Source organism: Rhyacophila brunnea, unplaced genomic scaffold (assembly GCF_057557595.1).
Source record: "Rhyacophila brunnea isolate RB1 unplaced genomic scaffold, BYU_Rbru_1.0 scaffold_22, whole genome shotgun sequence".
In the NCBI taxonomy this organism is placed as follows: domain Eukaryota; kingdom Metazoa; phylum Arthropoda; class Insecta; order Trichoptera; family Rhyacophilidae; genus Rhyacophila; species Rhyacophila brunnea.
This window is the reverse complement of record NW_028232882.1, coordinates 1,707,512-1,728,589: the sequence shown is the minus strand read 5'-3', so window position 1 is coordinate 1,728,589 and position 21,078 is coordinate 1,707,512. Positions and strand designations below refer to the sequence as shown.

The following is a 21,078-nucleotide window of genomic DNA, read 5'->3' as shown; positions in this document are numbered from 1 at the left end:
CTATCGCTAAGATTAAAGACAGTGTGATACTTTAAAATAGCGTTTTTCAAAATGATGTTCGAAGTAAAATAAATCGTATTGATTCTATGCTTAGTGATTTTTTGTATTTATTAATTTATCCACTTGAACTACGGTTAGTTGTCGGCGAACAATAATTATTTGTCGAGTATTGACACAATAATAATAAATTGTATCCCACAATAGTATGTGTTAAAATATTAACGCCAGCGAAGTAAGCGACTTTTTTTTTTAATTAGAGCAAATTTGTAATTTGTGTTTATCTCACTTATCTGCTTGACCTGCCACGCCAAATTACATTACATACTTACTTATTTGATAAATAATTAAATAAAAATAACACACGACGAAGAACCAAATGTACATTATAATTCCCATGTATTGGTATTATCAATAAATAGCTTGTTTCAATGATCGTACAAGTTTTTAGCCTTACTTCGTTAGTTTGTTAGCCTTGTCAGAAAAACGAGGATATTCTTTAATAACTGAAATCCAGAAAATACCATAAGATGTTCTATAGAATTTTTGGCATTGGTTGCAAAAGGGTTTCGAATCCAGTCGTATTGATTGTTTGAAAGTAATGATGAAATTTCTTTTGAAGCAAAGTTAAATGTTTTTGAGTCGGATCCAAAATTAATTGCTTGTTTTCATTGGTGGTCTGGTAGGTCCTTTGGTACATTTGTAGAGATCCTTGTCTTAAATATTTCTAATTTATCAGATCACGTCAATATATTTTCATTCTGACCTTGCATTGTTTTATTATGTTCATGCAGGTGCTCAAATGTATTTATTTTATTACCAGCCATGTACGCAAATTTGGCTATTAAATAAGTATTGTATTATATACAAAATTATTTGTGTTTTTTTGGAAGCAATGCTCCACGGCACACCTAGCATCGTCTCGCGGCACACCGGTTGCGGAGCACTGCTTTAGACTACTACGCACGAGATTATCCTAATAAACTTTTATCAAATATATATTTACACATATTATATATATGTATGTAACAGTAGCAAAAGGTGGAGGTAGGCTGTTAATATCCGACATAAATAGTGCACACTAAACTTTATCTGTCAAACATATTTGTTTTCATTGAACTAAGCCTACAATGTGTATATTATAGTGTTTGTTCGATTTTCAAATTCATTTAAACCCTGCCTATCCAAGCCATAGTTGATAATAGTCAAAAAATATTCGTTTATCTATAAAATATCTAAAAATTTTCCATTAAATCATACATAATTTGAGATGTTTTGTAGATAAAAGAATATTTTTTATCGACCATGATTTGGTTTAGACAGGGCTTAATGATTTTTTTTAAACTAACCAACACCATCTGCAATATGTATTCTTAGTATAAAGCCTCAGTGCCAGCGTTCGGCGCAGCGTTGAGCGTTCTGCGCAACTCAAACGTATAACAGTATAAATGTATAACCAAAAAAAGACATTGTCTACGAACATTTTCACACACGGTTATACGTTTGAGTTGCGCTTAGCGCTCAACGCAGCGCCGAACGCTGCCACTCAAGACGTATAATTAGTTTAACGAAAACAAAAAAATATGACTGAAAAACTGTGTACTCTATTGTCGGATCGCCTATAGCATACCTAAACTAAAAACTAACCAGCACCATCCGCAAATTGAATTCTTAGTTAAATGAAAACAAATAAGTATGACCGAAAAAGCTTAGTGTGCACTATTTATATCGAATCTTTACTGCCTAACTCCACCCCTCGCCACTGGTATGTAATAATATACATTATGTATACACAAAAAGGCCAATGACCTACTGACGAATTTCAGCGCTTATCCAAAAAAATAAGTAAACAACAATTTTGATGAGCTGCTGTTGATCCTCTTGCGGTAGATATTGTTTACAGCCGCCCTTTGATTCCATTGCGGGATTGTAAATAATCTTTTCTAAAAAGAAAGATTTCTTTTTTACAATGAAAATATATTAAAAAATTAAAAAAAATATTCCTTAATATTAAGACTGTCTTTTAGTGGGTAAACAAGCAAAAATGTGTCGCTAGATATCAAAATCAGCCAAGTCCACCTTTAGGTATTTTTGACTTTTTTGTGAATTGCTGAAAAACTCCTGCTTTCTAACGTTTATGTATTATCGAATTGTGGAACTTATTAATTTTAAATAGTCTATACTCGAAATAATATAAACTTTCACCCTTGTGACTGTGTACTTGAGAAAACAAAAGGCTGTATTTCTCCTATTCATCTATTATGGACTTGGCTGATTTTGAAATCTAGCGACACAAATAGCTTTTTATGAGATATATAATATACCTATAGGTAACTATATAAATAAAAATAACGAATTTCGTACCTCCTTAATTAACGTTTATAATAGTGTATATGTAATCTATGTGTCCGTACTTGGCATATTTTCTTCCGGTCCATGAAGGCGATTTCTAATTCCCAGGGTTGTGATTTAGAATTCTGAAGAAATTATGAGAAAAATTGATTATCGTTTCTCGAGATTTTTTCTTCAGGTATATGAGATTAAAGTCAGGATTCTCGCCTCAATTTCGGTAGAAAAATCTATTCTATATTTATACTCTATCAAAAAGCTCTCGTCTTTGATTCTGGACAGCAATTTTTTTGGTTAGAAAATCGCCTGGATGGAAAAAAAACATAACAAAAAAGATAAATTACTTATCAATTTCTTGAAATTGTCATTAGATCAATAAAATAATCTAGAATATCGAGAATCAAAATAAAAAAAAATCTCTTGGAGTCGTGTATGAAGATAAATGTGTTTTTAAATGAATATTATTTGTTTGAAATAAACGCACCCACAATAAAATTAACGCTACCATAATATGTTACATAATATATGATACACATAAGCATACCCCAATATACTAACTAGGGTGTTTGTCAATACATTTGTATAGGTTTTTAATGTTTCTATACAAAGCGAAATACAAAATAAGACACTCAGTTATACAAAAACATTAAAAATATATTTATACAAATGTTTTTTTATAGTAGGTAGTACATTTTTTATACAATGTTCATCATTTAATTTACGCAATCATGCAGCGCTGCATTTGAAACAGTCGTGCATTAGGGTAATGCGCAGATAACAACCACTAGACATTGCGATGAGTCACAAGCCGTGTGTTTGTTGCTGCAATACGCAGTTTGTGGTACCCTACACTGCTTTTTCCTCATTTACATTCCTCTGTGCTGGAGGGATGCACGTGTGGATATCCCATGTCGAGACCAACCCTAATACATAAATCATTTTATTTTTGGCAGGTTCCAATCGAAGCAGCTCACTTGTACGATGCAGTTATGATCTATGCAAGGGCGTTGACTGAATCTCTTGAGGCTGGAGAGGATCCAAGGAATGGTACTGCGCTACTCAGAAAGATACTCTCAAGATCTTACCGCTCAATACAAGGATACGATGTAATTATAAAATTTTATGATAACAATACCTAGTCCTATTTGATCTTTTTTCATCCCTTTCATCGCATAACTGTTTTCAAGTTAAATGGTTATATTATGTAAATTGTGCGAATTAAATTCACCGTAAGCTATCGGACCAAAAATAGATGGTGGAATAGCATTGTTATCAAAAAATGACATATTGTTCGTGGACCATTGCAGATAGTAATGTTCTAATTTTACAACATTTTTCTTGGGTCGTATTCTTATTTGTCCGGTGGTTGTTTGTCCGGTACAAATCTTGCAATCGATTTTTAACTAACTTCCTGACTAGCTAGACATTTGAAACTTTTATAATATATCAGGACACGATGCCAACGCGTTTTTTTTTTAAATACTTTTAGCCATCTTTAAGTAGAATTGAATTCATTTTAAGTTAATTCTGTTTTGTATGAAAAGCTATTTAGATACCATTATTGGTTGCTAGGGGGTCCTAGCAACTAAATTATTAAATAATATATACGTGCGTTACTATGAAAATCAAAATGACTTGACATTTCATTATTCAGTATTTCTATCAAGTACAAATTTTTTTTATCGTTTAAGCTAGTCAAGTCAAGTTTATATGATTCAACAGAAAATTAAAAAACGTTGTATGTAAAAAGTTCTTTTTATCTTGTAATTATTATTAGATTCAATTAGAATATCAATTTTATATTGATTGGTATTATTAATAATATATGATAACAACGCTGTTATTATTATCAGATATTTGAAGGTATGACTTAATACTTACGAGCATTTAATTGCTAACCTACCTTTGAAACATTCAGAATTATAATACAATCATAATATTATATATGCATATATAATATGATTGTATTTATAATTTACATAACCACCTATTTTTTTATCTTTCCACTAAGTTCCGGTTATTAGCTATACGGCTATCGATTTTCAATATAACTTAAATACATTACAATTTTCCGGACACAAAGCTAAATATTACGGACGCTAAACGTGGGAAATAATAATTATATGTTCTTTATATTCTAATTGTCTATTAAACAGGTTCTGATCGATGCTAGTGGAGACGCTGAGGGGAACTTCACGGTGGTGGCACTCCTGGATGACTTGCAGGTGAACGGATCTCTCAGGATGAGCATGCAACCAGTGGGGTACTTCCGGTACGGCGCCAACGGATCCGGCGGTCAGCATGAAATACCCGTGAGTTACTTCCGGTTAAAAAATCACCCCGTTTATTTCGGCTTTGCTTGAAAACTAAAAATATTCTCTCCACACGCATTTATTTCCATTGTTAAATACCGGATATTAATGGTCACTTCAGTAGCTATCACGAACGTACTCAGTTCCGCTTTAGAAGTAAATGCTTCTTACAGAACAAACCTGATGGATTATATAATAAAGCACTTAGGTATACAATATTTCTCATTTTTATTAAGTGATCGATTTTTCCTTCATAATACAAAATTACCCAATTTATACGTGGATAATCTTTGGCAACATGGATACAAACAAATTTCTGCGTTAAAAATGTGTGAATGGTTCATAAATAATATAAAAACTGACATCAGGTTTTAGGGCGTCACTGTTTAATACCCTTTAGGCAATTGCGCACTTAGCGTTGGTGTTAGGGGTGCGGGATCTAAAGGGCGGCAAAAGTCCCTAGAACACCAGGAAAAAAGCTGTCATCAATATTTTAAGAAAAAACAACTTGAGCTTATTTCACGGAGAACAAAAAAAGTCGCTTATGGCGCAATTTATCTTCCATGTCAATAAAGATTATTTTAAAATTTGAGATTCCATGCTCTAACGATACCTACATTCAGAATGTTATATTATTGAATAGCCAGTAATTTTTGTTATGAATATTTTGGTGGCAATGAAATATTTTTTCAACTGTTCTTTGACTTTGCCATGTTTTGTCTAAATAAATATTTTAAATTTGAAGGGGATGGCAAACACCCTTGGCGCATCCTTACTGTTGGGTACCACCATATGACTGCATTTCATACAGTAAATTATGTTTTTCACTCACTAAGTGACATGTCCAGACCATTGCCAATTCATCTACATAGTGATCTCTTTCACAGTACGTATTTTTATCTTCATTTACAAGCATAGCTTTAAAATACACATTTAATTTAATGCAAAATAATTTTAAAATATCTCATGCATATACACACTCGAAAAAATCTTTTTGTAGAAAAAAAAAAAGCATTTCATGTAACAACTATTAGTTCAAATCATTGTAATTAAGTATGATGCCCGTAGCTTAATTGGAAATGCACACTGGCGCAAATCCAACGGATACAGGTTAAAGTCCCGTCGGGTGTCTAATTTTTTCTATAAAAAGATTTTTTCTAGTGTGTATAATATCGAGGGCTTAATGTCAAACAACACTTTCTACAAAAGTGCAACTTTACAGGAGAGCCAAGAAACGTTTTTTTAGTTTCTTGTAACTCAACAAAGAAGATGTTTATTTAAAACCTAAAGTTCATATTTTATAATTTATTGTACATTTATCTTGCTTATGTCAATGTTAAAATATATGGTATGCTTTTAAAAAATATGAAAATAGGGGTAACTTTATGTGGTTAACGTTAAACTAGAAAAGATTGAAAGTTGTTTGACTATCATGTAGCTGAGATTGTAAAATAATGTTATCTAAAAAAAACACTTTTTTGTAGATAACGTTGTTTGATTTTAAGCACTCGATATCCATGAGATATTTTCAAATTATGTGTGATCAAAATATATAGAATATTAAAGTTTCAAATCTTGTGTCTTATTCAATGAATAAAAGAAATATTGTATTATTGCAAAATCCAAAAACAGGAAAATTTCAAATAAAGAACAATATTTTTTAATAATCTTATACGTCATGTTTCTTATGGTATTTTTTTCATTTTAACCTCCTGTAAAATGCCATGGACGCATTCATTTTAGCTTCCAGTCAATGTGTTTATTTTTTTATACGCTGTGCGTGGGAGATTGGTTTTCCAATAATGCCCAGCATCGCACCCCTTTAACTAAACTGCCGCATATCTTCATAATATACGTAATTTTAGTTGAATGCTACTACTTTATTTTTATAGTCTACTTATCATTCATAACAAATGGGACTAAATTGCCATATTATCTTATAGCCGGTATCCACTAGACAAAAATGATATCATTTTAAAATAGGACATAAATATTCTAAATTTATGTACGAACATTGAATAGTTCTTCCACCCATCGGGTAATTCATTTTGTTCTGTGCATCTATTATATATAGAAGACTGCTATCGACAGCTATCGGCAGCTATCGAAGGTAGTTTTTTTATATTTTTGTATGGAAGTAACATAAATTTTTCCAATAAATTAGTTGTAATTGTGTAGATTTAATGTAGATTTTACAGCGAGATAGACAGTTTTGACTGTTTTGACGGCTAACTTATTGTAACAATTATAATACCCCAATACAAACATATGATAAACTACCCTCAATAGCTGCCTATAGCGGCCGATAGCAGTCTTGTGTATATAATAGATGCGCAGGTCAAATAAAAACCAATTTAGACGTTTTAAAAAATTGGAATCATACAATGAGAAATAGGATCCAGCAGTTTTGTCTATTTGTCTATATGTTTTAATTTAAAAAAAAAATAATTGCATAAGGTATTGAAAATGCGTAATAAATGCTACTCGAAAAAAATAAGTGGGATTCCAAAAATTTACATCGTTCACTATCCGGGTGATTGCTCTTATCAATTTAGTAATTCTTGTTAATGATTATTTATAACTATGCTATCAAATTCCGTCCAGAAATGGATAAGTACCAAATTTGTATTTTAAATAGATTTTTCTTTTTATCGTTTTTCTATCATTCTATTTATACCTCTCTCTATTGAGCATGATTTAGAACCTAAACTCGTGCACCAGGTCAAATTATAAGATTATCGTCATAGATAATACACCCTGAACATTTACAGTGAAATAAAAGCTACACACGCCTCATATAATATAGTTACGTCTCGAGATAAGCAGATATAGTATGGGGTTGATTGAAGCAGAGTAGTGTAATATATAAAAAGAAACAAAATATATAAGTATAAGCAAGTCTCCTGTAATAGTTGAAATACATGCGAAGGAAATTAAGTGCCCTTGAAGAGAGTACAATCGATTATATTCTCAGGTTGCACTTAAGATAACCACCCCATTGAACTGAAATATGGAATCGAGAAAGTCAAGACTGCATTTACATGACTGAGGAAAATATCATGTAGCTATAATAACGTAAATTGGAGATTCAAATGGAAAATTGACAGTTGATGCTATGTCCTTTTAAAAAACACTTAAGCTTTCAAAATGTGGGTGTAGATACGTAATCTACGTATCAGTTGGACTGACAAAATTACAAATGTCGAGGATATAAAGGTCAAAGAAATAATCAGAGAAGTAACATTTAAAAAGTTGGCATACTTTGGCCACATTATCCCGAGAGATTTCAACTATTGGATTTTGTATTCAATATACGACTTCCTGTAAGAACGTCCTTGCTCAAAAATTGCAGAACATGATATGTGATAAGCTCTTCATCTTTGTTTGGAGCAGTAAGTGATAATATGAAAAAGATAGCCAAAATCACTATGGATATCCAATAAAGAATATGCCTTAAAAATAAGAAGACATATTTACGTATAACATATTTATAGTTTCTTATTACAAACTGATTGTTCTAGGTAAAAACTTAAAATTTGAATTTTTTAGATTGGCAAATTTTCGATTGTGGCACTTTAGTTGAAGAAATGTGATAATATTAAGGTCTTGTTGCATTTTCTGTCGTCTTTCAAAAGTGAGTAAGAGATTCTTGGTAAACATTTGCCGTACGTTTCTATCAAGAATGACACCTACATATTTCAGATTTTAAAATACGTTTTAGTATTCATATAATATAATATAATATTATTCAATATACTCACTTTACGCGGAGCATATAAAAGTTGAGATATATTTGTATGCGAAAGAAAAAAAGGGAAATATGTCTGAGTTCACTATTTGAGTTACTACGACAGCCAAAAGAAGACTGAACTTTTGACACTTTGTGCAATTAATTTTCTCAGTAGGATTCGACTCATCTTTTTTTTTACTTAGGAATTTAGGCATAATAATATGACATTATAGCTAATTTGGCATTCCAATTCATTTTTAGTTTAACTTAATTTTTATGTTATACCCAAACATAAACGGAGTATTACACCGTTTTTCTTAGCTCGTATTCTAGCTTACCTAGCTACCTTACGACTAGCTAGATATTTTAAACTTTTAAAATATATCAGAACACGATGCCAATGCATTTTTTTTAAATACTTTTAGTCATCTTTAAGTAGAATTGAATCAGTTAATTCTGTTTTGTATGAAAAGTTATTTCAACACCATTATTGGTTGCTAGGAGTCTGGGGTCCTAAAAACTAAATTATTAATATTAATATAGGTATACGTGCGTTACTATGTAAATCAATATGACATTTCAGTATTATTTCTATCAATTACATTTTTTTGATCCTTTAAGCTAGTCAAGTCAAATTTATATGGTTCAACAGAAAATTTAAAAACGTTGTATATAAAAAAGTTTTTTTATCTTGTAATTTTTTTACTAAAGTTAATTGCAGTTATTAGCTCAAAAACAATTAAATAATATTGAAAGTGGGCATAACTTTTGAATATTGTTATAGCACTGTTTAACCAGGCTGATATTAATAATAATTAATATTAAATTATATAAATATCTTATTAAAATACTTTATTTGATTCAATTAATTAACAATTGTAAAATCGGGTATTTAACATAACTTTATCATTATGGCGTCTGAAATAAGAGTCATCTTTACATTCACCAGATAGTTAATAGAATATAGCTTGAATATTGCATACATATTTGTTGTGCTTGCGATATGTTCCCACGGACACGGGTCAATCAAGGGGAGAATATTTAGAGGTATAATAACCTTATTATTGTATTCAGCATATTTTTCACAAAACATCATAAACTATGGATTTTATGATGTGAACATTACCATTCATGTTACTAAACCTTCTACAATGTTGTGTGATTATAACTAGTTCACAATAAATTTTTATCTACCAAAATCAGTACTTAATCTAAAGGTATCTCTTATTTATTTATAAAAAAACATCCCTTGTTATAATATTTAATAATATAATATAACACTGAGAATTCGGCAGTCATAAATTTTCTTATTGATGCATGCCTTATATATAATAATATTTTATAACAATATAGTTTACTCCACTATGCGATAATATTCTTTGACGTAGCAATCGATTCATCAGAAGATACAAAAGAGGGCCTTGAAATAGTTGAAACCAGCGACACAATTACTAAAATATGCCAAAATATTTTAAAAGATGCGTATTTCTCACAAATTGAGTATAAAATATTTCCCAAGGCGAAAAACATCCATGTAACTAATATCAAAGGGATTATAATAATATAATCACACAAATAAGTATGTACCTTTACCCAAAAAAATAAATACTAATATGATTATGTGCCATCACTCTCATCTTCTATAATAATTATTTTTTAGTTAAAGGATTTTATTCTGGGAAAGAGATGTATTGATATTTTACTTTCTTCGTTGGTAGTTGAAATTTATGGTTTTTATTATATTTTATATCGTGGGTCTCAAAATCAGTCTATCTCAGGTATCTAATAATTCCCTAAATTCACCACTGACTTCAATGCTCGGTAAAATACGATTCTTAGTATCTCTGCCACTCCTCACGTTTCTGTGCTGCGATCAGTGAACACAAAGTTAATTGGAACATGTTTACCATACTAGATGTAGTACAATTATATAATTATATGTGGTATATTTAGCTGCATATTTTTTCAAACTTATACGTGGCGTAAATGTGAACTCTGCCATTCTTGGTGGTGTTGGCTTGTGTGTCTCTGATAATTACCTTAGTAATCGAGGGCATCCGTTGTTTGTTCTCCCAAGGTGCAGAACTAACCTGCCATTAGTAATGCCAATTGGGAGGGAAATAACCATGTTTAATGAAATCGCTTCGGGTATTGATATATTCCACTTACGTGAGTGAATTTAGGTGGACGTTGTTTTATAACTTTTTAAGATAGGGTCTATTAAAGTTCACTCTGTGTGCTTCCGTCTACTTTTATTTTTGTTATTTTTTTTTTCTTATTTTATTATTATTTATTTTATTATTAACTCACATTTCTCGGTATTTTTATTTTAAAAATTGTTAACACTTATTTTATGTCATGTCGTTAACGTTTTAAATTTATAATTTGTTATGTTCATTATATTATGTAAAATAAATAAATTTGAATTTGAATAATAGGCTACCGGTTTTGAGTGTGGAAAAATATGGGATAAACATGTTAAAGATGTGTTATTTTCAATAGTAACGCAATTATATATCATAATATTATGCATTAAAGTTTGTCACGTAAATGTAAGGCGCTTTCAATATATGGAGACAGTCGACGCGTCTTTTCTGCTTGGATTTTACGGCCTGGCCGACATAAAGTACCATGCTTCAAAACCATGGAGCTTTTATGTATATGTTATCAATCTGTTCTGTAGGTGTGATAATCTGAAAGTGTGTCACCAACAGTGCCAAGCTCGAAGAGAATCGACGACGGTCACTTCCTGGTAGGATTTCAAAAACTTTACTATCGTGGAGGATTAGGATGCTCTAGCCAATAACTCTCGGCAATAGTATATAGTTATTACTATAAATACCACAAAGTATGAAGAAAAAAGGAAACTTTCACTTCTCAGTTACTAATAAAAATAATTACAAGATAAAAAGATTTTTTTATGTACTTACAACGTTTTTAAATTTTCTGTTGAATCATATAGACTTACTTGACTTGACTAGCAGGACCAAAAAAACTTGTACTTGATAGAAATAATACTAAAATATCATTTTGATTTCCATAATAACGCACGTATAAATTAATAATTTAGTTGCTACGACCACCTACATAGCAACCAATAATAGTGGATTGGATTACGGATTTCTTCAGAAATAACTTTTCATACAAAATAGAATTAACTGAAAATGAATTCAATTCTACTTAAAGATGGTTAAAAGTATTAAAAGAATGCATTGGCATCGTGTTCTGATATATTCTAAAAGTTTCAAATGTCTAGCTAGTCGGGAAGTTAGTTAAAAATCGATTGCTAGATTTATACCGGACAAATAAGAATACGACCTAATAAAAACGTTGTAATAATTCGATTGCATCAAAAGTTACTGCAAGAAAATGTAATAAAAGTGAATATCGTAAATATAAACATGTATAAGATTACTTTCTATTTTCATTAAATTTGTTAAATCTACAATCCTGAATAATCGTAAATTTTTGTTATTTAGTTTAACAGACCTGTCATGATTTTAGCGCGTGCTTTCATGCAAACTTAGTATATACACACTTTTCTAGTTCTACTATATTGGTATGTGTGTATATACTGTATGCACAGTAGGGTTGGCAATCCGTCTTCTTGAAACCCCGAGATTGAAAATGCTAGAATACGGAACATTTTTGGATTATATTTTGTGGTGTGTTTCCTAACCGATCGTCGTGTTAAATTAATACAAGTGCAGAAGATCACATAATAATTACATCTAGCTAATTACATATAAATGCCGATTGCTATGTATATATAGGTCGTTAGAAGGCACTATAAGTTTTTTTTCATTATGTACATACGCCGTTTAAAAATAAATAAATATATAAAACTTCAATGCCGGTTGAAAACACTATCTTATAGAGAATCTATTTTAAATAGAACACATTGTATGTATACCTTTGCAAACGTACAAAAATTTAGATATTAATCTGTTTTTTTCATCATCATCATCGGTCCACTGCTGGATGAAGGCCTCTCCTAGCTCCCTCTACTCTTGTCGGTCTATGGTTCTTTGCTGCCACGTACATCCACCAAAATATATGAGTTCGTCTATCCAGCGGATGTTAGGGCATCTCTATTGGCGTTTAATGTTCCTTTGGTACCACTGTATGACGACATATATCACCCATTGCCATTTCATCTTAGCTACCTCTATAATATCCTATACTTTTATCTGCTTCTTTATTCATTGATTTATTTTGTGGTCTTTATGCGTTATGCCTAACATGCGCCTTTCCGTGCCACGTTGCACTACTTGTAATTCTTGGATTTCTCTTACATTCAGAGTTCATGTTTCACTTGAATACGTGAACGTTGGTAGCACATATTGGTTGAACACTTTACGTTTAGGACATAATTAGGGGTCACTTTTGAAGATACTACTCAGGCGCCTAAATGCACTTCATGTCAGTTTGTTCTGCATTCTAAAATATTTTGCTTCTAATTGTGATATTCATATTATGAATACTATGAACGATTTTTAGTAATTTTCTGACCTGTTGAAGCCATACATACATGCATGATTTTGCTGTAATAAAAATGTATTTATTTTAATTTAACATTGGTATAAGGGTTAAATACCGGACCCGGAAATTTCCGGTTTTTTTCCGGGCCGTAATTAATCTAATATTTTCAGCCATCTATTAACTTTTTCGAAAAACTTTTGATGCAGTCAAGTAAACAAAAATTCAAACCACTCTTCTGCATCGTTTGTTAGTAGATACTACTACAAACTATCGACTGGAAAACTTGCTGGTATTGATTGGGACTACTAATTGTACCGGAACAGGGATTGGAATTGTCAACATTAATCCCGGTATTAAAATTTATATAACGGATTGGCATCCCTAATAACACTAGAGAAGAACATTATTTTGAATTGTTTCCAAAGAAACTTCCAAAGTTTCACACACTTTCATAACAGTTTACTAGCAATACATCATAATTATTTAGAGGGAGACAAAATAAATCCGATTAAGTAGTAATGTTTTTCGTGATACTACACTTAGGTATATCAGTTGCAAGGCTAGATACTTACATTATATTGTATTCTAAGATATTTACAGAAACCTTATAATTATTATATATTAAAATCTTAAGGGGTATTTTTAGTCCAACATTTTGGGCGCCATTCGAAAACAAGACAGAACCGAATTTTGAAGACCAAATAAATAAAGTTAGCCACAAATTTATAATTTAAAGTTTAATTTACTATAGTATTTTTTTCGAATGTCTCGTGGCTGTGAGACGGACGAAGCCACTGTGTTTGGGGATGACCAGGACGTGTAGATGGAGAGTGGTCAGGAGGAGAGATGAAAAGTCAAGATTTGATGGTGGTTGCTCCGATGGATGCAGGAGCGATTTTTTTTTTGCAGCATAAACACTTGGCACAAAAGTATGTTACAAGAGCGTTATGTTACAATACTTATGATATTGTCCCAAGGTCCGAACTCGGTGGAAGAGGAGCGACTTACACGAAGCTTACTGATCGGGCCAAGATTACGATAGATACTAATAGGTACCTATTTAGACTGAGCAACTAATCAACTATGACCGGCTAATTACATGCATAAATACTCGGTAAATTGCGAGTCATTGATATTGACATTTGCAATTGAGAAATCTGCTGGTCTATGAATTATTGCACTTCGATGTCACGCGTGTAGAATAATATGCTGACTGTAGATGCGACTATTGTGCGATAGTTTAAATGATTTACTAATTCTTACACTGTCGAAATAATGCTGAGAAGACCCGAAGTCATTGACCACTACAGCATGGCTATATAATTCCGGGAAGGCCGATTGTACCTGCCATCCTATGACAGATTCAACTAATATAACATTGTAGGACAGATATAGCTAGGATAGGATATACCTAGAGATTTCAAAACCGGTATTAATTCCAGTATTTTTCGATACCGAAATACCGGTTTTAAAAATCAGACAATACCGATATATTCGGTATAGAAAGTGGAAATAAAATGTATTAATTGACGTTATGATGATCGTTTGTATAATCATTGCTTACTTCAACCCTATTGGCAAATTTTCATGATGGAATAATAATTGCCTGTGCCCAATGTTTTAACGTTTACCTACTAAAGAGTAGCTTATACGATAATCAATAAAATAATTTGTTGAAACATCAAGCAACACTGTATTTGGTTTTACTTCTTTCATAATAAGAAATTGCTAAGTGTAGAAAGTGCAATAAACTAAAAAAACATTAAGTGGAATTTCTAGTTGGGCACATACATAGCATGATTAGAAGAAGAAAGTACCAATAGTTCAACCACGAGATATTTGTAAACATCAGTATCTCTACTGTATCTTACCTTTGCCTATTTTGAAAGGCTTACGTATGTCGTATATGTACCTATTTAGATATATTTGCTAAAAAATAACAATATTTTAAAGATATTTATTATTAAAATGAAGATACTTATGTTTTTTTATATATTTCACGAATACCGGTATTCAATAGAAAATACCGAAATACCGGTTTTGGAATTTACATTCGGTATGGCAATCCCTAGATATACCGATCTGCAATTTATTTTCATAGACACTCTTCGCATGCCTAGTCTAAGCCTGCTAGACTGCTTGAGTCTTCACGCTGTAATCAATAATTGTCTTCATGTCCTGACCATATAGTTCCGTTTCTAGCTTAATGAATATATTATCACTACGTACAATTTTGTGTTAGGCCGAATTTCAAATTCAAATTCCAACAGCTGTCAGAACAAATAAATGTACAGTGGCTGTTATTAGTTACCAATTAAATGATATAATGTACAATAATATGTGCATGTAAACAATAGTGCTTTCTTGAAATAATACAAATAATAGATATCTGGAAAATTTCAGCAGACATACAAATTTAGTTCGAATAATTTATTTTGACATAAAGTAAACTTTACAAATAATAAATTCAAGACGTTCACATTTTGACATGGGGGGAAAATAAATAAATTCACAGTAGTTATAGAAAAAACAGGTTAATTACAAGAGTAAACAAAAAAGTTATAAAAAGTACATGGAAATACACCGAATGAGCTGGAGGAAACCCTAGTTATAAAATTTATAAAACAACGTTCAATTAATACATTCTCACGTAAGTGGAATATATCAATATATGAAGAGATTTGGTTGAACACAGTTATTCTGGCCACTTGAATAATAATTATGTTTATTGTAATATCTTTGATATTCATACACAATATTCAATACGTTTCCCCTAATAATGGTGCGACTTGCGATCAATTCTCATTTAGATTTTTTCCAAACATAAATCTAACAATTGCGCAAATTAAAAAATAGCATGTGGAGTGAGAAAGCTAAATTGTATCAACTTATTTACAAATAATAAAATTAATCAAAGTTTAAAAAATCCTGAAATGTCGGCTCATCTAAAATAGCAAGAATGCTGAAATTCTGTGATCGATATACTGATATAATTATTTTGACAGTTCCGTTTTACGTTTATCAATTCTGCTACTTATTTCCTGACAATTTATTCACTAAACGTTTGATCTCATTCATCTAACGTTTAATAGCATTTTATGTTGGTACTAATGTATTAAAAAAGTAATTATCTAGTTGTATTGTCATTGTTTTTGTTTCATTTTTTCAGGAGTTCCTGTACATGGATGAATCTCGTCCGATACAGTGGGTGAGAGGCACCCCTCCGAAGGCAGAACCTGCTTGTGGTTTCTTCGGAGAAAAGTGTGAAAGGGCCCTTGATTGGAGGCTTCTTGCTGTCACTGCGTTTGTGGCCCTCATTGCCCTAGTAGCCGCTGTGTTTTTACTCAAGTAACTATCTCAAACTTTATTTTATATTATTATCTTCTATCAGTAACAAATACGCCCTGTAGGTTGAAGGGTGTAAATGATGGGTAATATCGTATAATATATGTAAAATAATTAGTGCACAGATATTACTAAAATTGAAATATTATGCACAAAGCCTCCGTTTTCTATTGTATATATATATGTTATAAAAATAGTGTAGGTTAGAATAGGGTGCATACTTATTTGAATAGATATTGGCTCATCCAAATACATAATTCATCAAATTTTCCTTCATTTCCAATCGATTCGAATCATTCAAATTCAAGTTTCTCAGAGCATACAAAAGTGGAATTACAAAGTGTGATTACTAGGTGTGGGCCTGTATTTACCATGAGATTAAACGGAATAAGCCCGAGAGCTCACTGATTATCAGGGACATCGAAGCCTGATAAATAATTTAATTGACAAAAGGTAGATTCTTTTTTTCCAAATTGCCACATATTACAGTGCTATGTCCCCTTTAATAAAATCTTATTTTGGCGCTTCCCCTCTTATTTCATAAATTAATACACACATTTTTAAATGATAAAAAATGTATTAATACACAAAAAATCGTAATTGTTAATATAATTTACTATAATTAGGTATATAATAATATATTTAATGTGATGGATGTGCTTGTTTATTATATTAGCACAAAGTTTATCAAAATGCAGATAATTACCAAATCCCGTTTAGCAAAAATAAGATGTTACGAATGGCAACATTACTTGCATTACTTTGCTTGGCAAAGTATCATATTCTTCAATTCGATTCAACTAATATAAAATGAAACAGGGGTTTCACTCTGAATTTTTTGTTTCAATGAAGTATCGCATTATAATTTTATCATTTTTTTTTACGTTTCAATGTAGTCAATCCAAATTCATCATCTTGATCGCGCCTCCGTTTCCCCTGCGGTTCCCCAGAGAGGCACGCTTCCCAGTTTGGAAATCGCTGTATTACACTATTCATAAACGTCGATTGTATCCACATTAGAATCTAACTAAACTAAAGTTTATATTGATGAATATTTTGCACTATCCATTTTTACGACCTGAGATTTCGCCTTTCAGCATCTTCAGACACTATGCGTTCTCACCAATGGTAAATAAACACTGACACAGAATACAGTTAATTTTATTCTAGTTCATACAACATATTATTATAATACACTGGATTGGTTCATAGCAAGCCTCACCACTGTCAATTCCGATGAAAATACGTTCACTTAGTAGTATAGATCTACCAGTAATCTTACTCTAATTGATTTTGGAAAAAGATAAATAAATTGTTTTCATTGACTTTCTTACTATATATCCACCAGTATAAGTTGTCTGGTGAGTAAGGGTGCCACATGTTAATATTTGACATATCATCACTCAATACTGTGTATACTATGATGAGCTTATTTTTATAAATTCGAACACCTGACGATTTATGATGGTATATCTATTATTACAAAATCTCCATCCGTAAATACTCGTAGTTTATATAGTCATTAGTTTCTAGTGTTTTTACGATAAAAGCGTACAAGATATTATCTTTTCTCTTTTTTTACCAGCTAGAATTCAGTTACGAATTTCCAGTAATACCAACGAAAGTTCCTTTTTTACAACGTTTTTATTAGACCGTATTTTTATTTGTCCGGTGGTTCTATGTCTGGTACAAATCTTGCAATCGATTTTTAACTAACTTCCCGACTAACTAGACATTTGAAACTTTTATAATATATCAGAACACGATGCCAATGCATTTTTTTTAATACTTTTAGCCATCTTTAAGTAGAATTGAATTCATTTTCAGTTAATTCTGTTTTGTATGATAAGTTATTTCGGAAGAAATCCGTAATCCAATCCATTATTATTGGTTGCTAGGGTCCTAACAACTAAATTAATAATATGTACGTGCGTTACTATGGAAATTAATATGACATGTCAAAATGAAATTTCAGTATTATTTCTATCAAACACAATTTTTTTTTGATCGTTTAAGCTAGTCAAGCCAAGTGTATATGATTCAACAGAAAATTTAAAAACGTTGTACATAAAAAGTTCTTTTTATCTTGTAATTATTTTTATGAATTCGAACACCTGATGATGTATGATGGTATATTATCTATTATTACAAAATCTTCATCCGTAGATAGTTTATAATATCGTCATTAGTTTCTAGTGTTTTACGTTAAAATCGTTCAAGACGTCATTATCTTTTCTCTTTTTTTTTCCAGCTAAAAATTCAGTTACGAATTTCCAGTAATATCGACTAAAGTTCCTTTTTTTGTATTTACAATCCAATCTAAGGCTTGCAACATATAAACATATTATTATTAAGGTCACAAATAATTTAATTTATAATATATAATTTATTATTGAAGTATGATACCCAAAAAAATCCCATTTAGGCTGCCCTTTACCGACCACTTCTTTAAAACATTTCGATCGCTAGATGTTTAATAAAATACGTATTAAATTAATTTATTAAATCGAAATCCGTGACGAACGATGTCTTTCACACAACTTTGTAAATATAGTATGTCCTAAAATAAACTCATACCAATGAATTAATAATATACTGCGTCATAAATCTTGATCTCACAACTGTCGTGTTTATAACACCTAAACTTATAAATAAACTTAAACTAATTATCCCTAACTCCTACGTATGTGTTATAATAAGTTTTAGTTATCATCGCGAGTAAGTTCTCGTATGTTTATGGCGCGCTGTCACTTGTCAGTGGTGTCATGCAAGACATTTGCACACAGGTTTTCGCGAAAGGGTAGTTAAAATATTATACACAATTTCGCGAGCTTTTTTCCATTATGAACGACACGCATGGTTTTCACCAGGGAACACAAAATTAATGGGAACTGGCTAACCGTATCGCGTGTGGTATAATAAATACATTTCTTGGTTGTGGAAAAATATGTGATAAATTTAAAGACATTTTAAAGAACCTGTTATTTTCAATAATAATTACATCTATCTCATAATATTCATGGCAGGCTGCTCGTTTTATGGGTTACATGTAAATTGTTCGTATTATATTTCACCGTAGCACAGTTTGCCGTGAGTTTTCTTATTGGAAAGAGATATACCTACGTATAGAGCACCGAGATGAAAAAGTTACGGGTTGTTCGTAAAGCATTGCAGACAATAATGTCCCAATTTTATTATAACTTAACCTTACCCAATAAATAATCCAGTATATTGGCTATTTTTTCAATTTGTTTGCCGCTGGCTTTTTGTAAACCGACAAAAACCGTGTTTTATTGAGACATGGATTTTATATCAGTACTACAGGTTGGATGGTCTTGAATATACGACCATATATTTCCGATACAACATTTCACGGTGAAGATGGATACAGTCAACTGCATACGTACAAATTTCCGGACACGGGTTTTATGACCTAAAATAATATAGCAGACCCTGCTTCCAGACAGTTAAGCTAGTTTCTTTTAGGTAATTTTGTGTTCTCTGGGTGAAAACCACAGACGTCGCTACAATTGTTTTACGTCCTACATAGATATAAATATGTATAGTGATTATTTTTCACAAAACAGGAAAGGTAGTCGTCAAAGATTTATAAAGCTTTTTAACAGAACATTGAAGTTAATGGCCCCATCAAACCACTCTGCACCACCAAACCACTCCCAGTCTTAATCGGGTGATCACAGAATGAAAATCATCAGTTTTTTTACGATTCGGTTTGTGCATCACTGCTCCATGCTTATAGCAGCTGTGAATTTCTGCATTAATGATAACGTAAAAACAATGACATTGCTAAACTACGCCCACGATCTCCAAGCGGCTAATGCGTCTGTTTATGATGTCCAGAGTAGAATCCTGGACAGTGGCAAATACAGAAATAGTTAGATATAGAGACCATCAGTTGTTTATTCTCCCAAGGTGCAGAACCAGCTTGCCACTGGTAATACCAATTGGGAGGGCGATAACTATGTTCAACGAAATTGCTTCGGGTGTTGATATATTCCACCTACGTAAGAATGAGTTTAGGTGGATATTGTTTTATAAATTCTTAAAATAGGGTCTGCTTAACTCATCCGGTTTACTTCCTTGTACCTATCTAATTTATCTACTGATATATCTCTTTTTTTATGTAATACTGTTATATTTATATATCTTTCTTTCTAAATGCCATGTTGTAAACGTCTTAAACTTATAATTTGTAATGTCCACAATATGTTAACAAAATAAATAAATTGAAAATTGAAAATTGAAAAATGGTTTTTCAATGTGTGCTTGGTGTCATAGTATTGACCTAATATGTTGAGCAAGTGGCTTAGATCCAGTATTCATAAAAACAAACCTCCACTCTGTGGAAGCCCATATAATCTCCTGAGAATCGGATATGGTCAAAAAAAACTTATACGAGTATTATTCAAATATGTTTATACCTTCTAGCTCTGTTTATATTATTATGAGGAGTGTGTAAAAGTATGTAGTTACGTTAGTAATCTCTCTGGATATGACTCTAAAATTTTACATATTGTATTTTCTCCAACGATTATAAAATTCGCTTCTTCTAACTGTGGTCCTGAGCTGGTATAATAATGATTAACAGTTAATATTATTTTGAGCATACATACCTAATTTGAAAACACATAATATGAGGAATATAATGTAACCATTAGAAGAAATCTTTTTTAAAAAACTCGCGCCCCTCTGAATTCGCTCCCACATGCACTGATCGCTAAGCTACATGTCTCCTTTCTAATTGTGACGAAATTAACAAGCGGTTCTTACAATATTCTCACTGAAGCGCTTTCTACATTGCGTTATTGTTTTGGCAATCGGCTTTTGAATTTAACATCTTCA

The 21,078-nt window shown here is 31.5% G+C and overlaps 1 protein-coding gene across 1 annotated transcript in view; it reads left to right on the top strand.

The window, feature by feature from the left end:
• The window catches only part of Gyc32E (Guanylyl cyclase at 32E), a 243,396-nt gene that overhangs the window by 164,787 nt on the left and 57,531 nt on the right, over nt 1-21,078 (top strand). Inside the window, exons 9-11 of the mRNA XM_085949885.1 lie at nt 3,300-3,452; nt 4,503-4,658; nt 16,040-16,218. Coding sequence (XP_085806011.1) covers nt 3,300-3,452; nt 4,503-4,658; nt 16,040-16,218 — 488 coding nt within the window. The remainder of the gene's footprint in view (nt 1-3,299; nt 3,453-4,502; nt 4,659-16,039; nt 16,219-21,078) is intronic.